Source organism: Pectinophora gossypiella, chromosome Z (assembly GCF_024362695.1).
Source record: "Pectinophora gossypiella chromosome Z, ilPecGoss1.1, whole genome shotgun sequence".
Taxonomy (NCBI): domain Eukaryota; kingdom Metazoa; phylum Arthropoda; class Insecta; order Lepidoptera; family Gelechiidae; genus Pectinophora; species Pectinophora gossypiella.
In genome coordinates this window covers 4196444-4216273 of record NC_065433.1, presented here as the reverse complement: position 1 = coordinate 4216273, position 19830 = coordinate 4196444, and the positions used below count along the sequence as shown (strand labels likewise).

The window sequence follows — 19830 nt, the reverse complement described above, 5'->3', positions numbered from 1 at the left end:
ATAAACGTGATAGTAGTTGGTACGGAAGAACTTACGTCACACTCACAGCCCACGTCATACAATTACTGAGAAGTTCAAGCCTCCAAACATCAGAGTATAGAGCAAAATATATCTGTTTCACTGCAATATTGATCGATTTAAGTACGCCGGTACGCCTGGACCGGCCGAAACTACGCAGCAACCACCTCGGGGAGATGTTTAGTTTATCTCGGCAGTTCCGAAACGTAAGTCCTATTTGAAATCGATCGAAGATCTGACTCTTTGGCGGCCTTATTGCGCGCGAAGGTTTAAACTAAAAATGTCGGGTGACAATGTCGATAAAGCCAACATACCGAAAATCTACGTTACCGGTAAGTGGACCTTTTTTGTGACCAGAAAACTAATTCTTTTGTTATGTAATAAAAAGGGCGTATTTTTGTAAAAAAAATAAAAAAATGTCAAAAATATTTATTTTTAAAATTAGCTTACATAGTCAGCGCTTTTTGAAAGTCAAAAATTAAATTACATTACGAGGGTTGTTCCGGAAATTGTTAGCCACACCTTAAATATAATCTCTTTTTTCCTGAAACTATTTTGTATTAACGGCTAATTTCAACACTAATCTGCTTGCTGAAAATCATTGGCCACTAAGAAGTCGTTATTTTTTCAAACATTTTTTTAAATTGGTTGTCATGCTTCTTTTGTTTACAACAATGGACGTCTCGCGGGAAGCTTTTCGTGCTATGATTTTCTACTATTATAAACGAGGGTTATAAGGAATCACAGGAAAATTTACAGGCTGCTTTCGGGGAGTCTGCCCCTGCGTTAGCAACGATTACTTATTGGTATCGTGAATTTAAACGTGGTCGAGAGAGCTTGAATGATGACCCCAGATCCGGCCGACCATCAACTGCAGTAACTCATGAAAACGTTATTCGACTAGAGTGGCTACTCCAGGAAAATAGAAATATTACACATAGAGAGATTCAGGCTGAACTGAAGATCGGATCCCGGGCAGTTTCCACCATCTTGCATGAACACCTGAAAGTCAGGAAGGTTGCTTCACGATGGATACCTCATTCTCTCACCGATGAGCAAAAGTCCCGACGTGTAGATTGGTGCAAATTTATGCTGGAAAAATTCGAAGAAGGAACTTCGCAAAACGTTTCCTATATTCTTACATCTTGACGAATCTTGGATCTACTGCTACGATCCTCTCACAAAGCAACAATCCACGCAATGGGTGTTTGAAGAGGACGAGTTGCCTACGAAAGTGGTTCGCGGTCGGAGCGTGAATAAAAAAATGATAGCGGCTTTTTTTCGACGCAGTGGACCAGTTGCTGTTATTCCGCTAGAAGATCGTAGAACAGTTACTAGTGAATGGTATTGCAACGTTTGTCTGCCACAGGCTTTCGAGGAGTTGAATTATGAACGCCCAAGTACCGGCGTCCGTGGTATTCTGTTTCACCAGGACAATGCACCCGCTCACACAGCTGCAAGAACTGTTGACTATTTGTCAACTTCGGGGGTACAAATGTTACCACATCCTCCCTACAGCCCCGACCTAGCTCCGTGCGATTTTTTTTTATTTCCCACGGTGAAAAAATTCTTCGTGGGCGAAGATTCGAAACAGCAGACGAAGCCGTGGAAGAATTTCGACAGCAATTTTTCGACCTTCCGCAAGATGCGTTTTTCAAATGTTTTGAAAGCTGGTTTAGCCGAATGCACAAGTGTATAGGGGTTGGAGGGGAATATTTTGAAAAAATATAAATATTTCTTTACCAAATCTTGGCAAATTTTTGTTTTACTAAAAACTTTCGGAACAACCCTCGTATTATGTAACTAGCTGTAAAACTACTACCACATCGGAATCTGTAACGCTGGGGGAAAGCCAGAAAACCTCCCGGCACAGGGCCCTAGTCCTACTGTTTCATGTTTTCCTTTCTTTTTTCAAATCCAGGTTGTACTTAAATTTACCTTATATTTATTTTTATAGAATAAAAACGAAAGCTTGCTGATAGCAAGACAGGCAGGCTAGAATGTAAAAAAGTGTTTTTTTTTGCGGCTTCAAGTAAAATTTCCCGTAATAGGTACGTACTACACCTCTTCTTACCTCCCACGTTGCTGTGCCCGCCAGAGTTCACGATTTAGGTTCTCAAGTCTACGTAACATCCAAGTCTACGTAAATTCCAAGCTACGTTCCCCAAATAAAATACAGATGGCGCTGTACAGATTTAGACCTTTAGACCTATGTTTAACTTTCTAATTTCACGGATAACAGACATAAGTGATTAACTTTAATCTTAGTTTATATTACTCCCAGGGACAACATATTTTCCAACCCACTATTATTCTGATCAAAATAAAGAGAAGCATTTCAAATGTCGAGCAACAATTGTATTTTAATGAATATAAAATTGTATTTTATATTCTATTTTCTTTTTCTTCTTCTATCGTGTACCAACCCCATCAACACTGGTGTCAGGGTTACTATTGAGCCGCCAAAGGCCCCTGACATGGCTCATGTAACGACTTACTTTGTACTACTTACTTAAGTACATACATACATACATAAACTCACGCCCGTAATCCCTAATGGGGTGGGCAGAGCCACAAGTAATCAAAAACAACTACTTACTTACATCGGTAAATAAACACGGACCATCTTACTTTCGGACAATCATGTCGTAATCATAAACCAAACTAGGGATCACAAAGTGATTTTTGTATGTCCCCACCGGGATTGGATTGAGGGGACTCCTGTCTACAGCAGTGGGACATAATATGAGTTCTTAGCTGCTAACGACCCAAGATGCGTAACCGTCTTAAAAGTAAATCGCATTGTATTTTTAGCTAGGTAGTTACTTTTAGTAGGTATTGTTAGCTGATCAACATAATGATCGCGTGTTTAATAAGGAAGGCTCACCTAAGTATATTATATTATAGTACTTTCAGGTAGCTAATGCAAATAAGTACGTTTAAATTTTTAACTCAATACCGAGTGTACAACAATAGGTAGGTATAGGGTTGCCACATTTTTTAAAGAGAAATACAGTATAATATTTTCACAAATGTTTCATATACGTTTATTCAGTATTTCCGAAAGTGCAAGATAACAAATATATTAATATTTTTCGATGGTATCACTTTTTTCGATTAAGTAGGTGTCTTACATTAATGTAGATTTACCAATTTACATTTGGATGTGTTGAATCCACGTAAAAAGTATTCATTTGAAATTAGGACCATTAACTCAAATGTGGTAATATCTACTATAATTAATTATACTATACAGGTGGCCACTTTTTTTGACGTGACTTATTTTAGTTTTGCCGCAGATGGCATTAACTACTTGGCCGGACAAATGGGGGGCGCAGAGGGCTCTCACGGGTGGCAACCCTATAGGTACAACCTAGGTAACTACACCAGGTGTGACGCAATTAATTTGTGCGCATGTTCCACGGGTTCGCAGTAGTTCACTCGCTATTTTTAGAAAGGGCGGCGTCGGCGCGTCGCTTTCATAACGGTTGACATTTTAAACCATGAACTTAGTACAGATACACATCACAGATTGTTTAAAAGTCATAGACTACTTCCTAAGTATACCAGTATTACCAGCCTGTTAAACTGTGACACTGTGATGTGTTGCTGGCCGCAATTACGATTTATGATTCTATTATTGAATTTGTAGTTACCTAATTCTGATGGATTCGGCAAAGAAACCACTGAATTCGATTTTATTTTTAATTAGTTTTATTTCTCTCAAGTTTGTGTCGTAATGTCTCTCAAACTTCGACACACGGAGCTCCATATTATAAATAACCTGCAGGGCAAAACAAATTATTGACTATCATGCAAGGAGACCCCTCCTTATCACAGGAAAGCTAAAAACGTATGATCAGCTATTTATCAAAATATCATTGCCGGTAAAGAGGCTACGGAATTTGAGAAGCAGTAGAGTTATCGTAGTTGTCTGTTTGCAGTAGTAGGTACTTAGTTGGGTTAGAGAGTAGGGTTGAACCGGCGACAGCGGTGCTGACAAAATTTTTAGTTTAGGGTCTTTCCAACCTTTTACTTTTATTCCGCGATTAAGATGGTTAAGGTCTTTGTCCTAAGATATTTCTATAAGTATACAATTTTTCCATGGTCTCTAGATTGATAATGAGCGATCGCTTTGTTTTGTTGTAAGGGAAATCCGTTTCCTTTTTCAACCCACGCGGCAGAAAAATAAAGACAACTGTAGCGGTAATATGGCAATTTCCTCTCAGACGACGCCCTGAGCCGAGGTTCGCGCCCAACTGGGCACCCTCAGGCCTATTGTGTTAAACGTTGTACCGGGTGAGAGCCTTCAGCGCTCCCCATTTGTCCGGCCAAGTAGTTAATGCCATCTGCGGCAAATCTTCAATAAGTCACGTGGCAACATTGGCAACGGCGCGGCACCGGATATTGAGGTACTTTCCAGACTCTCTCTCTCTCTCTATTTAAGAGCTGCGCTCTTGTCGGTGGAGTAATAATCGCCATTCCTCTCTTCTTCCCGCCAAAACCTTCACCTTCCGATACGACACGACCTGCACCTTCTCTTTTATTTGTTTCATAAATGTTATCCTAGGTGTACCCCTTCCTCTCTTCCCTTCAATTTTTCCTTCTATAATATGGCCAATCATATTTCCTCTCCGGTTCTCTATAGTCTTCAGCTTTATTTTCCAGACTACGTTCCTCAAAAACAATATAGATGGCGCTGTACAGTTTTTCCTTCGTTTAATGGATAACAGACAGATGCACCTTTTATCTACGTTTTTGGGTATAAATGATGATCCCATCATTATTCTGAAAAAAAAATAAAATAAGGAGAAGCTATACAGGTAGCGACATAATTCTGTACAGAATAATATTACTATTTATCAAGCAGCAATTATTTTTATATATAACATGTTTCCGCCATTACTTACATTGTAGTATCCAAGTCCCTCATTTAAAAGAATGGCTTTTTTATAACTAACCAATCATCTCCCTAGCATTATCCCGTTTGTCACAAAGACTAACAAATAGCTTTTTTTTGACGTGACTTATTGTAGATTTGCCGCAGATGGCATTAACTACTTGGCCGAATCTAACAAATAGCGTCGGTTCATAATTATAACGTAACGCGCGCGATATGCGCGTAGCATGCTACTGGGGCTCGTCTGTCTAAAATATCTGTCTGATGTCCCACAGATATTAGAAAGTCTGTCCTTTAGTAAATTGGCTTTTTTAGTTATACTTTATGTTTTAGGCTGCGTTTTCATTGACGCGGAGCTGTGCGGAGAGGAGCGGAGATGTGCAGGAATCGACCAATCACCGCGAGGGAGAGAGTGACAGAGCGTCTTTGTTGTTCGCTCTCTCGAACGCTGTGATTGGTCAAATCCGCACATCTCCGCTCTGCTCCGTCCATCTCCGCGTCAGTGGAAACCCGGCCTTACGAGCTTTCCCATTAAGTGTGACATTTCCGTAGCTTCTTTTCTTTGGTTTTTCTTTATTGAACGTCAATTTAAAAAAGAGCATGACATCGGGAGCAGGGAACATTAAGATCACGCCTATTTCCCGTTGGGGTAGGCAGAGACTACCGGATTCCAGCTACTACGACCTTGATACGCAACTTCGTTTCTTCATCTTTCATCAGTTTTCACACAGTAAGGCTGTGACATACTAAGTATGTACAGTCATGAGCAATATAATGTACTTACTTACCCACTTACTTCTGTCGCACTAACATATTTGACATTTAGTGAGACTTACAGTTCAATTTGTCAGTTTGTTTGTTTTGTTTTTTTTTTTGTTTTGTTTTTGGTTCGGCGGCTGCGGCTGCGGAATTAGGAAAGCGGCGTAAGTATCAGGGTCTGGGTGCAGGTTATTTTTTCTTGCCTTTTGCTGTAGAAACGTTGGGCCCATGGGGTCCAGAAGCACGTCAGTTTTTAAAGACGATTTCAGCTCGCCTCATCGAGGCAACTTCCGACCCTAGAGCAGGCAGTTATTTTGCCCAAAGGGTCAGTTTGGCGGTGCAGAGGGGCAACCTGGCCAGTATTCTGGGGACTTTGCCTCGATGTGGTGAGCTGGAGGACATTTTTTATTTATAGCTTTTTAAATATCCCTTTTTTATGTTTTGTTTTTAATAATATGTGTGTTGTTACAATTGTAGTTGGATGGAATGTACTTGTTTATGTATTTTTATTTAATAAATTATTAAAATATTTGTCAAAAAAGTTAATGTGACATAGTGCTAAAGTGTATACATATTAATGCTCGTGACCGTGTATGTATTACTCGGTACTTAGTGACCCCCAGAGACCTGCCGTTTCTGGGAATATTCTCAAAGTACTTAGGAACATTCCCGGCCGTAAAAAGGCGCAAAACTTATTGTTAATATGTGTGTGGATTGATTATTTCACCACTCGCAGACTGTATTAAAGGAAACGCTGATTGTTTTGCCACTTCGTATATAATTCGGTTTAAGTAGATAATTACAAACGTTACAAACACGTCCGACAATAAGAGAAGTTCGATGAATACAAAATTAATTTAAAAATAGTAAAGAATGAATATTTTTTATAACCTTTTTTTTGAAAGGTATTTTTATGTTGCAATTGTCAACACTTATACTTTTTTGGGAATATTATCATGTGTTTTTTTTTTTAAATATAATCTTGTATTTTTTTAAGAACCGCCTCACGGCTGAACACTGAGTCTTATGATACAGGTTTAGAGGCAGGGTATTTTATTGTTATACGTACCAACATGTTTTTCTGTATTCTTTTTGCTAAAAGTTTGAATGTATGTTTTGAGTGAATTATTTTTTATTTTTTCATTTCCGGGAATGGTACAGCCCTGGTTACTCTATATTTCTTAGTAACCGGGAGCGCAACGACGCAATGCAATCAATCGATAATTTCTGCTGTGATTGAATCATAACGCGCTATTTTGAATGCACGTCTGGGCCGCGGCGGGATGTTCCTACTTGTCGGTATACTTGTGTTACGGTACAGATACATAAACTGCCTATATACGTCCCACTGCTGGGCACAGGCCTCCCCTCAATCAACCGGAGGGGGTATGGAGCATACTCCACCACGCTGCTCTACTGCGGGTTGGTGGAGGTGTTTTTTACGGCTAATAGCCGGGACCAACGGCTTAACGTGCCCTCCGAAGCACGGAATCATCTTACTTTTTCGGACAATCAGGTGATTCAAGCCTGAAACTTTACCAAACAAAGAACAGTCTCACAAAGTGATTTCGACAATGTCCCCATCGGGAATCGAACCCGGACCTTCAGATCGTGAGCCTAACGCTCTAACCACTAGACCACGGAGGCTGTTACGGTACAGATAGATACACATAATATTACGCATGTTTTTTATAGATACATGAAACATGGCGCGCGGGGGCGGGGAAAGGGGAGGGGGAAGGAGGAGGGTAAGGGGGGGAAGGAGGGGGTAAGGGGGGAAGGAGGGGGTAAGGGGGGGCATAAAAATCCCACCACTGCACTCTTCTGCTTCAGCTCTGTAATGATAACTTAATGATAACTTAACCCCCTTTCCTGTGACATTCTGTACCTCATCCCAAGGTGGCCTAGAGGAAACTGCATGTTGCGTGAGTCTGAGGCCGCGTCTTGAGCCGTTTTCTTATTTATTTATACAAAGTGCTGCCACATGGTATACATTAAGCATTTACTATCTCTAATCTTAAAATTATAAAAGTGTCTGATGAAGACCATAGTAACAGCGTGCATAGCTCTATCCATAAGTTTAAGTGTAACCGTTCTGTATTTGTTGTCCTAATGATGATGGATTTCCAGAGCCGGAACCGTCTTCAAATCCTGAGGAGATGGACACTGCGGAGGAAGAAGGAAACCAAAGCAGCCCCGCGGAGGAACCTTCTGCTGGATGTTCTTCTGAACCAACGAGTCAGTAAACATAGAGAGTATCACTAGCTATTACGTCACACATACAGGTCATATGAACTCTGTGGTCCCACAGCTGAACCCAGACTTCTGCTCAATCAACCACACTACACAGTTTTTCTACTACACATTTCCACTGCATATATAAAGCGAAAGTTGATGGTAGGGTTGGCAGAGGAAGACCGAGAAGGACTTACATTGACCAAATTGGAGATGTCCTTAGAAAAGGTTTAATACGATCTACTCTGAACCGGCGTGCGTGTATGAAGCGATTGATGAATGTGGAGGAAGCAAGAGAAGTGTGTCAGGATCGAAGCAAATGGAATTCTATAGTATCTGCTTACCCCGGTGGGAAATAGGCGTGAGTTTATGTATGTATGTATGTTCCACTGCAGGTTTCGGAAGAAAGAGATTTAATCAGCGACTTCAGGATTTGTGGGCCTCTAGGCTGACCAAATTACAGTTTACCTCTGGTTTTGGTGTCATACTAGACCATTAAACTCGGCCCCAGGAGGAACTGAGTCACCTTATCTGCCCTCCACTGGGGAAATTCCTGTCCTGCGCGTCCTTGCCGTGGGGGTGGGCTCCTCTTTCTTCAGTATGCTAGAGTAACATGGTGGTTGAGTTCAGATAGGGGCTCAGACCTACGGGGTATAACGTAGAACCCTTGCCCAGGGATACGGGTCAAGTCTCCAACGGAAGCAGAGGCGAAGCCATCGGTATGGCAATGCAGGATAGAAGGGGCAAGTAACCTGGAACCTGACAGTCGGTGCTATTCAGAGGCGGAGGACAGGAGTCCTAGTACGGCTTTGAAATAGAGTACTCTGGGTAACTTTAAATGCGCCACTGGGTTTAATACAAGATTTTATTTTCAGGTATGCAGGTCGAAGAGAGTTCCAAAACTTCCGAACCAGTCACTATGATGGATACTCAAAATGAGATTGTACCATCTACTTCGAGAGGCAGTGATCCCTCACCGAGGCAAAGAATCACATGGCCGAATTTGTGTGCTTTTAACTTGGGAGATAAGAAAGTGTTTTATTTCAAAGCTGTACCGGTTAGGCCAATAGGAACAGAGCCAGGTATCTATGGTTTTTTTGTATTGAAACTTAGTAAAATATTATTGTTTAGACATTACATATCCCCGAATTTGAAGACTAGCCTGGGGGAAGTCCGTACGTATTCGTACGTTTTTTACGCAACCTAGTGCGCTTTAGAGCTAATAAAATAAATATATAATCAACATCACCGGTGGACCGCGACTAATTGTAGAATAACTACTCGGCCAGAGTCGGCGAACTGGTAGTCACAAGTTATATCTACGAGTACTTAGTCTGTGTACATCCGCGTACCAAACCACCAGAATTGGGCAGTTTCCTAGGGTCAAAGATACGTATGTTATGTAATTCTAAACTAAATAAAGACAGAACTAAACGTGACAAAAAACGTTTTCTTTTTTCTATTTAATTTTAATAAAGAGAAATGTAATAATAAATGCGACATTTTGTCATATTTTTGTATGACGTCACAAATTGCTTTTTCATACAAATTCCATAGTATTAATTAAAAAAAAGTAACTGGATTTACTACTTGGAAACTACCCTATTAATTTTTTAGACGTGATTTATAGTAGATTTGTCTCATTATTACTATATACTGCGACACGCTGAGAGGTGAGGATATGGTATCCCGACGTGCCATCAGAGTAGGGGAATGATTGGTGATGACGATGATAAAGTAGAAGCAATCAGGGATATATACAGTTTATTAAAGAGCACTTCACAAACTTAGTAACATAGTCACAAAAATAATACACACACTGTTGTCGCCCACGGCAAATGGCAACACTGGGGACGTATCAAATCATTATTTTAAAAAGAAGAAAACGGAAAACAGTGGTGCCATCTGCCGTAAGTGACAGGTATCTCGTTTAGGCGCGAATACGAGGTTTTATTAGTGGCAGTTATGGCCGGCAGCGGCCTATTTGCTCTTCGACCGCCCAGGAGTCAACTACATCTTGCACTACGTTTTGGGTAAAAATAAACTGAAATATTACTGTAAGTGTTGATTTTGTTATAATGTTATTTAAAATTGGTATTGTAATAAATATATTTGTAAACTGTGTAATAATATGTTGTTTCTTTTATATCAGAAGTGGGATAGAGACACAACTTGCCATGCCGCCGTTCAAAACCAACAGAAAGCGGGGTCATAAGCGGAGGAAGCGTACCCGATCGAGTTCGTCAAGCTCGTCCAGCTCCTCGAGCAGCTCCAGCGACTCATCCAGTAGCAGTAACAGCGGCAGCCTGGAGCGAAGGAAGAGGAGAAGCAGAAGCAAGCGCAGGTCGTCGTCAAAGAAACGGCCTCGCCGTCGGTCACCAACCGTGAGTCAAAGTGCTGTACTATCTTCAGTAATACCTGAATTTGATCCTCTTGTTGATGATATACGAATGTGGACTAATGTAGTTGAAGCCAATGCCCGTGCCTTTCACTGGTCTGACTCCACAACCAAGTTTCAAGCTTTGCAAAAACTTCGTAACACAGCTAAAACGTGGTACGATTCGTTACAAAAGAACGAAACTAGATGGACCAGTTGGAAGTGGAAGGATTGGCGAGGGGTATTGCTAGATACTTTCGAAACAAAACGTAACATATTTTTTATGCTTAAGGAATTAATGGACTCGAAGCCTATAGACGGTCAGTCATTGTATGAGTTTTATTTTAACTTGAAAAGTCAAATTGATAGAATGAGATTGTCGTTTTCAGATCAAGATGTTATTTCTATAATTGTAGGGTTGATTGGTGATAAAAACATCTGTACCGCCGCTGAAGCCGGCAATTTTCGATATTGTGATGAATTGGCTTCATTTTTACATTCTAAATCTTTTTCAAGTGGTGATAGTAAATCGCATTCAAATAAAAACAATTTACCGCTATTACCATTGTCAAAACGTCCCGTACAAACTTATTCGGTTCAAACACAAAATCAATCACGAATTGATAGGAAATTGGAGTTGCCCGGACCGTCTAGTGTATCTTCAGTGCCAGCCACGTCGTCCGCTTACGGTGCGTGTTTTATTTGTGGTGATACGGGCCATAAAAGGTATTTTTGTCCGAAGAAAAATACTTTGTCTTGTACATTTTGTAAAAAAGTCGGTCATTCGGAAAATTATTGTAGATTGAAGTCGACCACAAAAACGGAGAAAGATGCGGAAATTAAATTAATAAATTCGGTGAACGTCAAAGAAAAATTTTATAAGGACGTAAATATAAATCAACACACGTGTAGCGCATTTATTGACATGGGCAGTGATTGTTCGTTAATTACTCGTGATTTAGTGCAAAGTTTACAACTTGGTTCGTTTCCTTTAGAAAGTTCAGTGCAATTGACAGGATTTACGCAGAATTCGAGTACTAAGGTAACAGATGGAGTGAAAGTGAATCTTAAAGTTGATAATGTCGTGCTTCCTATTATATTATACGTGATTGATCAACTTTCGGGGTGTAATATTTTAATTGGTAGAAATTTTACCGAGAGTCAAGAATTAATGTATACGCGTATAGGCAATACTTTGACGTTTCAAGCCGCGGTGGGAGTCATGCAAATTGACTCGTCTATGTTAAATCAGAGCTCTAGTGAACATGTTAAAATTTTGAATGACATATTTTCTAATTATCCTAATTGCATCGCCGTTGATTTAGATACCTTAGGAGTAACCTCGTGTGTGGAATTAGATATAGAATTGACAACTAGTAAACCAGTTTGCCAACGACCGTACCGTATGTCCGAGTCCGAAAGAAAACTTACTCGTGAGATGATTGAGGAATTACTAAATTGTGGTATTATTCGCGAAAGCAACTCGCCCTATGCGAGCCCCGTCTTGTTAGTGGACAAATCTAATGGACAGAAACGTCTCTGTATTGACTACCGCGCGTTGAATAAAATTACCGTGAAGGAAAAGTACCCCATGCCGATTGTTGAAGATCTGATAGATAGGTTACGCGGTTGTAAGTGCTTTACTTCATTAGATTTAAAGAGTGGATACTACCAGATTAAAATTAATGAAAATTCTATTTCCAAAACGGGTTTTATCACACAAGATGGGCATTATGAATTCGTCCGCATGCCTTTTGGTCTATGCAATGCCCCCGCGGTTTTTCAGCGGTTAATGAACACTGTGTTGGGTAAACTTCGATTCGAACGAGTGATTTGTTATATGGATGATTTATTAATAGCTACGGAAACTTTTGAAGAAAATATCAAATGTTTAGAATCTGTACTATTAATTTTACAGGAACATGGATTAACGTTAAATTTAGACAAATGTAATTTTTTTCAAAATTCTGTAAATTTTTTGGGGTATGAAGTTTCTGCGGAGGGTGTACGCCCAGGCAAGAAAAAGCTCGATGCAATTGAACATTACCCAATGCCGGAAAACGTTCATCAAGTTCGTCAGTTTTTAGGTCTTGTTAACTACTTTCGAAAATTTATTTCAAATTGTGCCGTTACTTGCAAACCGTTAACGAAGTTGTTAAAAAAGGATGAGATATGGGAATGGGGCTCTGAACAAACTCAAGCTGTATTAGATTTGAAAGCTGCGCTACTAGATGCGACCCTTACTATTTTTGACCCGAATTTGCCAGTGGTTTTGTATACTGATGCCAGTAGGGATGGGTTAGGGTGCATACTGATGCAGAAGACAGAATGTGGTGAAAAACCCATTCATTTCTATAGCCGCCAAACCTCTGATCAAGAAAAACGATACCACTCGTTTGAGTTAGAGTTTTTGGCCATTACTGTGGGACTACAAAAATTTAGGCATTATCTGTTGGGTACATCTTTTACTATTGTTACGGATTGCAACGCAGTCAGATATTCTCTTAATAAGCAGGAAGTAAACGCGCGAATAGGTAGATGGGTTTTGCAAACGCAAGAATTCACATTTGACATACTGCATAAGCCAGGCGTTCAAATGCAGCACGTGGACGCACTGAGCCGTAACCCTATAGTTGTAAATTGTCCGGTAAACGATCAGGTGATGAGTATTACAGAGACTGACTGGTTACTGTCCGTTCAACTCCAAGATCCCGATATTTGTGTTATCAGAAAATTATTAGAGTCAGGTGAGGCCGATTCAAACAAACAAACATTCAATTGTTATGAATTATTAGGCAACAAAGTATATCGCAGGACAGAGTACGGTAGGCGTTGGTTAGTGCCCAAACAGTGTATTTGGCAAGTAATCAGGGCTAACCACGATGAGGTAGGGCATTTCGCAGTAGACAAAACGTTAGAAAGGATTAAGGATAGGTATTGGTTTCCTCATATGAAAAAAGTTATTTCTAAATATGTTAAAAATTGTATTAACTGTATTTATTTCAAGAATGCACAAGGCAAGAAACCTGGGAAACTGTTTCCAATTCCCAAGTATGCACGGCCCTTTCACACATTGCATATCGATCACTTGGGCCCGTTCGTAAAAACCACGCGTCAAAACACACAGTTGCTTGTGACTGTGGACTCGTTTACAAAATTTGTATTTATTGCAGCAGTTCGTAATACTAAAAGTCAGGTTGTAGTAAATGAGTTGGAAAAGCTTTTCAAAATATTCGGTAACCCCAAGAGATTGATATGCGATGCTGGATCGGCATTCACATCGTCCCTTTTTGTTAATTTTTGTAAAGAAAAAGGTATTAGATTACATGTTATCGCGACTAGTATGCCGCGCTCGAACGGTCAAGTCGAGCGGTTTAACCGCACAATTCTAGATTCGTTGCGAAGTATGGGGGCTAATACAGATTATGATAAATGGGATTCTCATATCACCAGCATACAACAGGGTATTAATTCTACCGTCAATAAAACTACTTCAGCTGTCCCCAGCGAAGTATTTTTCGGGTACAGATTGAGTATGAATTCCGATGCTGTCGCGACCGATCTTGATGAATCATTAGTTGATGTCACGGCATTACGAAAAGCCGTTGATGATAGTATCAAGAAATCGGCAGCAAAGCAGAAGGAAAGCTTTGACGCTAGGCGGAAAGAAGCTCCTGTTTATAAAGTAGGGGATCTGGTGGTCATAAAAATACCCAGTCAATCGAACGACGGCCACAGCACTAAATTATTGCCTGTTTTCAAGGGACCATTTCAGGTTACACATACCTTAGGGAATGACAGATACAGGGTTGCTGATATGAGAGGTGCAGATAGATCCTCAAGGCGCTATGAAGGCACAACATGTGTGGAGAACATGAGACCCTGGATTCACTTGGGGGACTTGGATATTGACTGATTGACTGGGTGAAGTCGGATCGCGGATGTTGTCAGGTAAGAGTACCTACCTACTTTACACATAATACTAACTTTCATAACTTTTGTTCTAACTGTCGTATTGTAAGGAGGTCTGGCGCATTTGCTACAGACTGTGATTGTAGTTAAGTGCTACCTATTTTATTTGTTGTTATTGGTATTAAGTCCACCTTTACTAATAAGTACTGAACATATTATTAGTGTTGTGGGACAAATCGGTTGTATGTGGATCCAAGTTTACTTACAAGGAATTAAAAGTAGCTTGGAGCTACGTATGACTTATTATGCTTATGCTTCAAATGTTCTTGACCATTACTATAATGGGAGAAAATAGTGTGGTCAAGTTGATTTGAATTACATTTTGCATAAGGACAAGATCGTTTATAAAGGAACAAAAGCGACCTTGAACTTATACAATATTATAAAGGGTGTAATAGTGCCCTTATACCAAATACTAAACTATTGTTGTCTTTCGCAGATGCACCAGACTCTGACGCATCCGGGGACGAATGCGTGCGCAGGAGGGCCGGATGTTGTCGCCCACGGCAAATGGCAACACTGGGGACGTATCAAATCATTATTTTAAAAAGAAGAAAACGGAAAACAGTGGTGCCATCTGCCGTAAGTGACAGGTATCTCGTTTAGGCGCGAATACGAGGTTTTATTAGTGGCAGTTATGGCCGGCAGCGGCCTATTTGCTCTTCGACCGCCCAGGAGTCAACTACATCTTGCACTACGTTTTGGGTAAAAATAAACTGAAATATTACTGTAAGTGTTGATTTTGTTATAATGTTATTTAAAATTGGTATTGTAATAAATATATTTGTAAACTGTGTAATAATATGTTGTTTCTTTTATAACACTACGTGTTGGATATCAAATGAAAGGGCTGAAATTGCACATTGCAAATATGTACATATTACTAGCTTTTAACCACGGGTTTGCTTGTATTTCATCATCACACGACACGACCTCGACACGACCTCGTGTCGTATCAGGAGGTGAAGGTTTTAGTTAACAATATACACATTTCATAAAAGAATCAGGACTTAGGAATTAGAGGGCACGGCCCTAAACGGTATAATACACCTTGTTGTTTTTATGAAGGTCGGGGATTCAGTGAGTCAAAAGTGAGTAAAATGAAAGGAAATGCGAATGGAATGGAATGAGAATTTCGTAATTTAAAATGATGATGGTCCGAACAAAAGGCCAGTATGTGCAGAGTTTGTACTCTGCTACAATACTGTTCTAATAATAACATACTCCACCACGCTGTTCCACTGCGCGTTGGTGGAAGTGTTTTTACGGCTAACAGCCGGGACCAACGACTTAAACGTGCCATCCGAAGCACGGATTCAGCGAAAAAGGTGATTCAGCCTGCAATGAGGCTGCCTTATTTGAAATAAAAAAAGAATAGTCATCATCACCAGCCCATTAACGTCCCCACTGCTGGGGCACGGGTCTTCCCTATGGATGGATAGGGAGATCGGGCCTTAAACCACCACGCGGGCCCAGTGCGGATTGGTGGTTATTAACGACTGCTAATGCAGCCGGGACCAACGGCTTAACGTGCCTTCCGAAGCACGGAGGAGCTCGAGATGAAAACTTTTTTTTTGTGGTCACCTCTCCAATGACCGACCTTTGCGAAAGTAAGTATTAAAAAAAAGAATAGTATTATCCCCATATTTTTTCAGATGCGCTGGTTGCGAGGAAAATGTTTTTCATTAATCTCTTTGAGAACATACATGAGTATTTGTTGAAGAATGCTGATATGGCTGGACCGTCCTCGAGATCATCTGCTTCGTGTAAGTGGTTTATGCATAAATTAATTAAGTCTTATTTAGTCTTGTCGGCTGGAAACTCAGGGACTGAGGGGGTGACCAACGCCTATCAGTGGCTGTGCAAAGGGGCATTGCCGCTAGTGTAATGGGTTCGTTTAGACCAGGGGGGTTAAAATGGCTACATCGAAGTAATTCATCTAAGACAGCAATATTGCTATTTGACATTTGTTTACATTGCGCACCTACTTTTATATGCGCAAATATCAAATCGCAAGATTTCTTTCTTGAATTGCTTCGATGTGGCCATTTTAACCGCCCAGATCAGACTCAGTAAACTTAAGCGTCTAATTGGATGTGACGAAGTTACGTATGTTTCAAATCAAATCAAATCAAATATACTTTATTGCACAGAACTAGAATTTCAACAATCAGACATAACACATGAATACAGTACAATTTGGGCGGCCTTATGTATGTTTCTGATTATTTGACAAATTGTATTCTTGTATGATTATTTTTGATTGTAATTTTTACAGAGATTAAGTCTTTATTGTTTTTTTTTTATTTTTATAGCACTTATTTACTTACCCGTGCGTACCTATAAGTTAACACACTCGTCCCGGTTTGACAAGAGTTGTGGCTTTAAAAAACTGTAGTGTTTATTATTATTCCTCTTTAATAATAATCATAAAATCGGTCGAGCAGGCGCCATAGTCTTCCATAGCCCTAGTATCCCGGTCCATTAACCCCCCAACCCAGTAGCCCAGTTCCCTTTGTTACCTAAGACGCAATTGTCCAAACGAATCGAGGGCAGTCTTTGGGTGTATACATGCATAATCGCCGGATCATGTCACACAATGGTGCTGATTCCTGTAATGATGATGATGATCTCAGACCGATTTCGGTCATAACGACCACTGCGACTCCTAGTCGGCACGACGCTGATTTTTTTTGACGTGACTTATTGTAGATTTGCCGCAGATGGCATTAACTACTTGGCCGGACAAATGGGGAGCGCTGAAGGCTCTCACCCGGTACAACGTTTAAGACAACAGGCCTGAGGGTGCCCAGTTGGCACGACGCTGATGCGCCCGAAGATGGCTTATGTAGCCTACATTTACAGTGAACTCCCGCGCACAGTGACTTGATTCCTGTACTCACCATCTAATTTGATTTCAAGTTATACCTGTAATTTTCTTATCCGCTGAAAAAGATAGGGACGGGTAATCGGCAGGTATAAAATTTATGGAACACACGTAAATTTTAGACCAAAATTAAAAAAAAACCCTCCCTAAATTTTATTTTGGTCAATAACCCGTCAAACGGGTTGCATATGAGCGAGATACCTATTTTATCCGCCCGGGTTATAATATATATCCATTTTATGTCATCAAAACAGTTGTCATCATCCATCATCATAATCATCCGTCCCTTTCCCTTTCGGCGGATAAGAAAACGACAGGTATAACTTAAAATAAAATTTTGATGTGTCTGTAGGAATCGGGGCCAGAGGGTAATTATTCCTTATTATATGCCAGAGGTCTCTATGTGTTGGCTTCGGCCCCACCCACGCCTACAGTCCGGGACTCCATAGTCCCGAAATATGGAAACGACATACAATAATAATAATATAACACATTATTTTTACACAAAATTACAAAACATTTACAGGAAAATCTTGTTGTATGTAGGTGGCAAGGCGGTCTTTATATACTACTCATAATTATTACATCTAGAAGCATTTTTTTAAGATGAGTTCGTTATTTTTGTAAACGCCTTTAACAAGGTTCAATATTAATTTAAAGTAAAACTTAGGTACACATCTTAGTGATTTTCAATATAAAATTGTTACTTGATCTCTCTGGCAAGTCTTTTTGTTTCATTAAATAGATCTTCTATATCGACAAATATACCTACTTATATATTGTTTGTTACCAGTGGCGCAAATTGCTGTTGGTACATTAGCGATGCTGAATGATGGCCGAGAGAAAGTAAACAATGCCGTGGGTGAACAACAACCTCCAGCGCCTTCAGCACCTCCAGCGCTTCAAGCGCCTGCAGCGCCTCAAGCGCCCCCAGCGTCTCAAGCGCCTCCAGCGCCTCAGCCGCCTGAAGCGCCTCCAATGCCTCCTGCGCCTGATTTTTGTGCCCAGTTTAACAGTAAGTACTTAGGGTATTTCTGAAGCGCCCGCAGCGCTTGAAGTTAACAGACAGACTTAGAGTAGGTACCTACTTAACAGAAGTCTACACGGAAGTCACGGACAATAATTTATTTTTTCTACTCCTCTACTTTAATCTGGCATTTAAATAACCAAAAAGTCTAATATAAGTACATACATAATTAAACTCTTTGAAAAAGTGTACGCTCTATGGCCTATAAAAGCATTGTTTACAAAGTGTAACTGTACTATAATGTCGCCAAAAAAGCATTGTTGTTGTTTTTTTTTTTTTTGACCTGGAAACTGGCACCTTTACTTTGTTTGGTGCCATAGATATACTATAAAAAAAAAGTATACATTTGCCGCAATTTTCCCGCGCGTTGGAAAATAAATTGGAAATTTTTTGTGTTTCGTTTAAAATTACGTCGTCGTAGAAAAAGTATTGTATGCAACGTTGTATAACTAGGTCAAAAAATGCTCGTGGCGTCTCTTATTGCGATGTTCGCCAAGGCTCACATCGCAACTCACGCCACTCGCATTTTTTGACCCTTCTTATACAACTGTTGCATAAAATACTATTCTAAGATTTTTTGATTTTATTATTATTTATTTATTACTTTATATAAGTGCAGTTTTCACTACGTAGTACCCTTGCCCAGGGATACGAGAGGCGTAGATAGGAGTCATCGGTACGGCAATGCAGGACGGAAGGGGCAAGTCACAGGGACTGTAACCTGGAACCTGACAGAGGGCAGCAGTAACTGCCAGTACTTACTATTCACAGGCGGAAGACAGAAGTCCTAGTACGGCTTTGAAATAGAATACTTTGAGTGCCATCCCACTTGCGTCAGACAGAGCATTGCGGTGCGGAAGGCAAGAGGGAAACCTCTGCCCTATTTTTCCCTAAAAAAGTAGCACGTAGAATGCTACACCGACAAGAAAATTAGTGATGTGATACAGTTTTCATGAACCGTTAGCCGTGGAAGCCCAGTTGATAGAACGCTTGCCTCTTACTTTGAGGTCGCAGGTTCGAATCTAGCACAGGCCTAAACCAATGATTGTCGAATTTGTTTTCGAATTCATGCTTGGATCATAAATTATAATTACGTGCTCAGCGGTGAAGGAAATCATCGTGAGTAAACCCACATTCCCGAGAAATGCATTTTCGTTGGTATGTGACCCAACCTGTATTGGGCTGGTTTTCCCTTCGCGGGTTGGAAGGTCAGACAGGCAGTCGCTTCTGTATAATCCAGACCTGTCAAATCTTCTGGTTAGATAAGCGGACCCTGTGAAAAATGGGATATGGCTACGGAGATGATGATGCAGTTTCACTAACACAGTTGGCTCGACCATTATAGACGGCGATACGGCTAACCACCTATCAAGTCGGTCTAACAGAAAGCTCCGTGAGGTATGGGTACTTAGTTCATCTTGCGATGGATGTACAGAGGTTCACTACCTGATTTTGATACAGTCGTGACACGTGAGCTTATGTTGTTAAGTTTTTTTTTTATAGAAAAGATGTATTTTTCAGACATGCAAATTGATCCAGAGAACGAATCAGAGGAAGAAAAAGAAAATGATGATGGAAATGAACATTCAGAAGAAGTATTCTCAGTTTCTGATGATGACAGCTCCGTAATATCAATTGATTACGACGATAATTGA

General features: G+C 40.3%; 1 protein-coding gene across 1 annotated transcript; it reads left to right on the top strand.

The window, feature by feature from the left end:
• Window positions 1-298: 298 nt before the first annotated feature.
• On the top strand, window positions 299-19830 carry LOC126380219 (serine/arginine repetitive matrix protein 1-like). The gene is made up of 8 exons (XM_050029477.1): window positions 299-350; window positions 7808-7915; window positions 8788-8893; window positions 10065-10296; window positions 14701-14788; window positions 15917-16027; window positions 17942-18163; window positions 19697-19830. The coding sequence occupies exons 1-8, from the start codon at window positions 299-301 to the stop codon at window positions 19828-19830; spliced, it is 1053 nt and encodes a 350-aa protein (XP_049885434.1).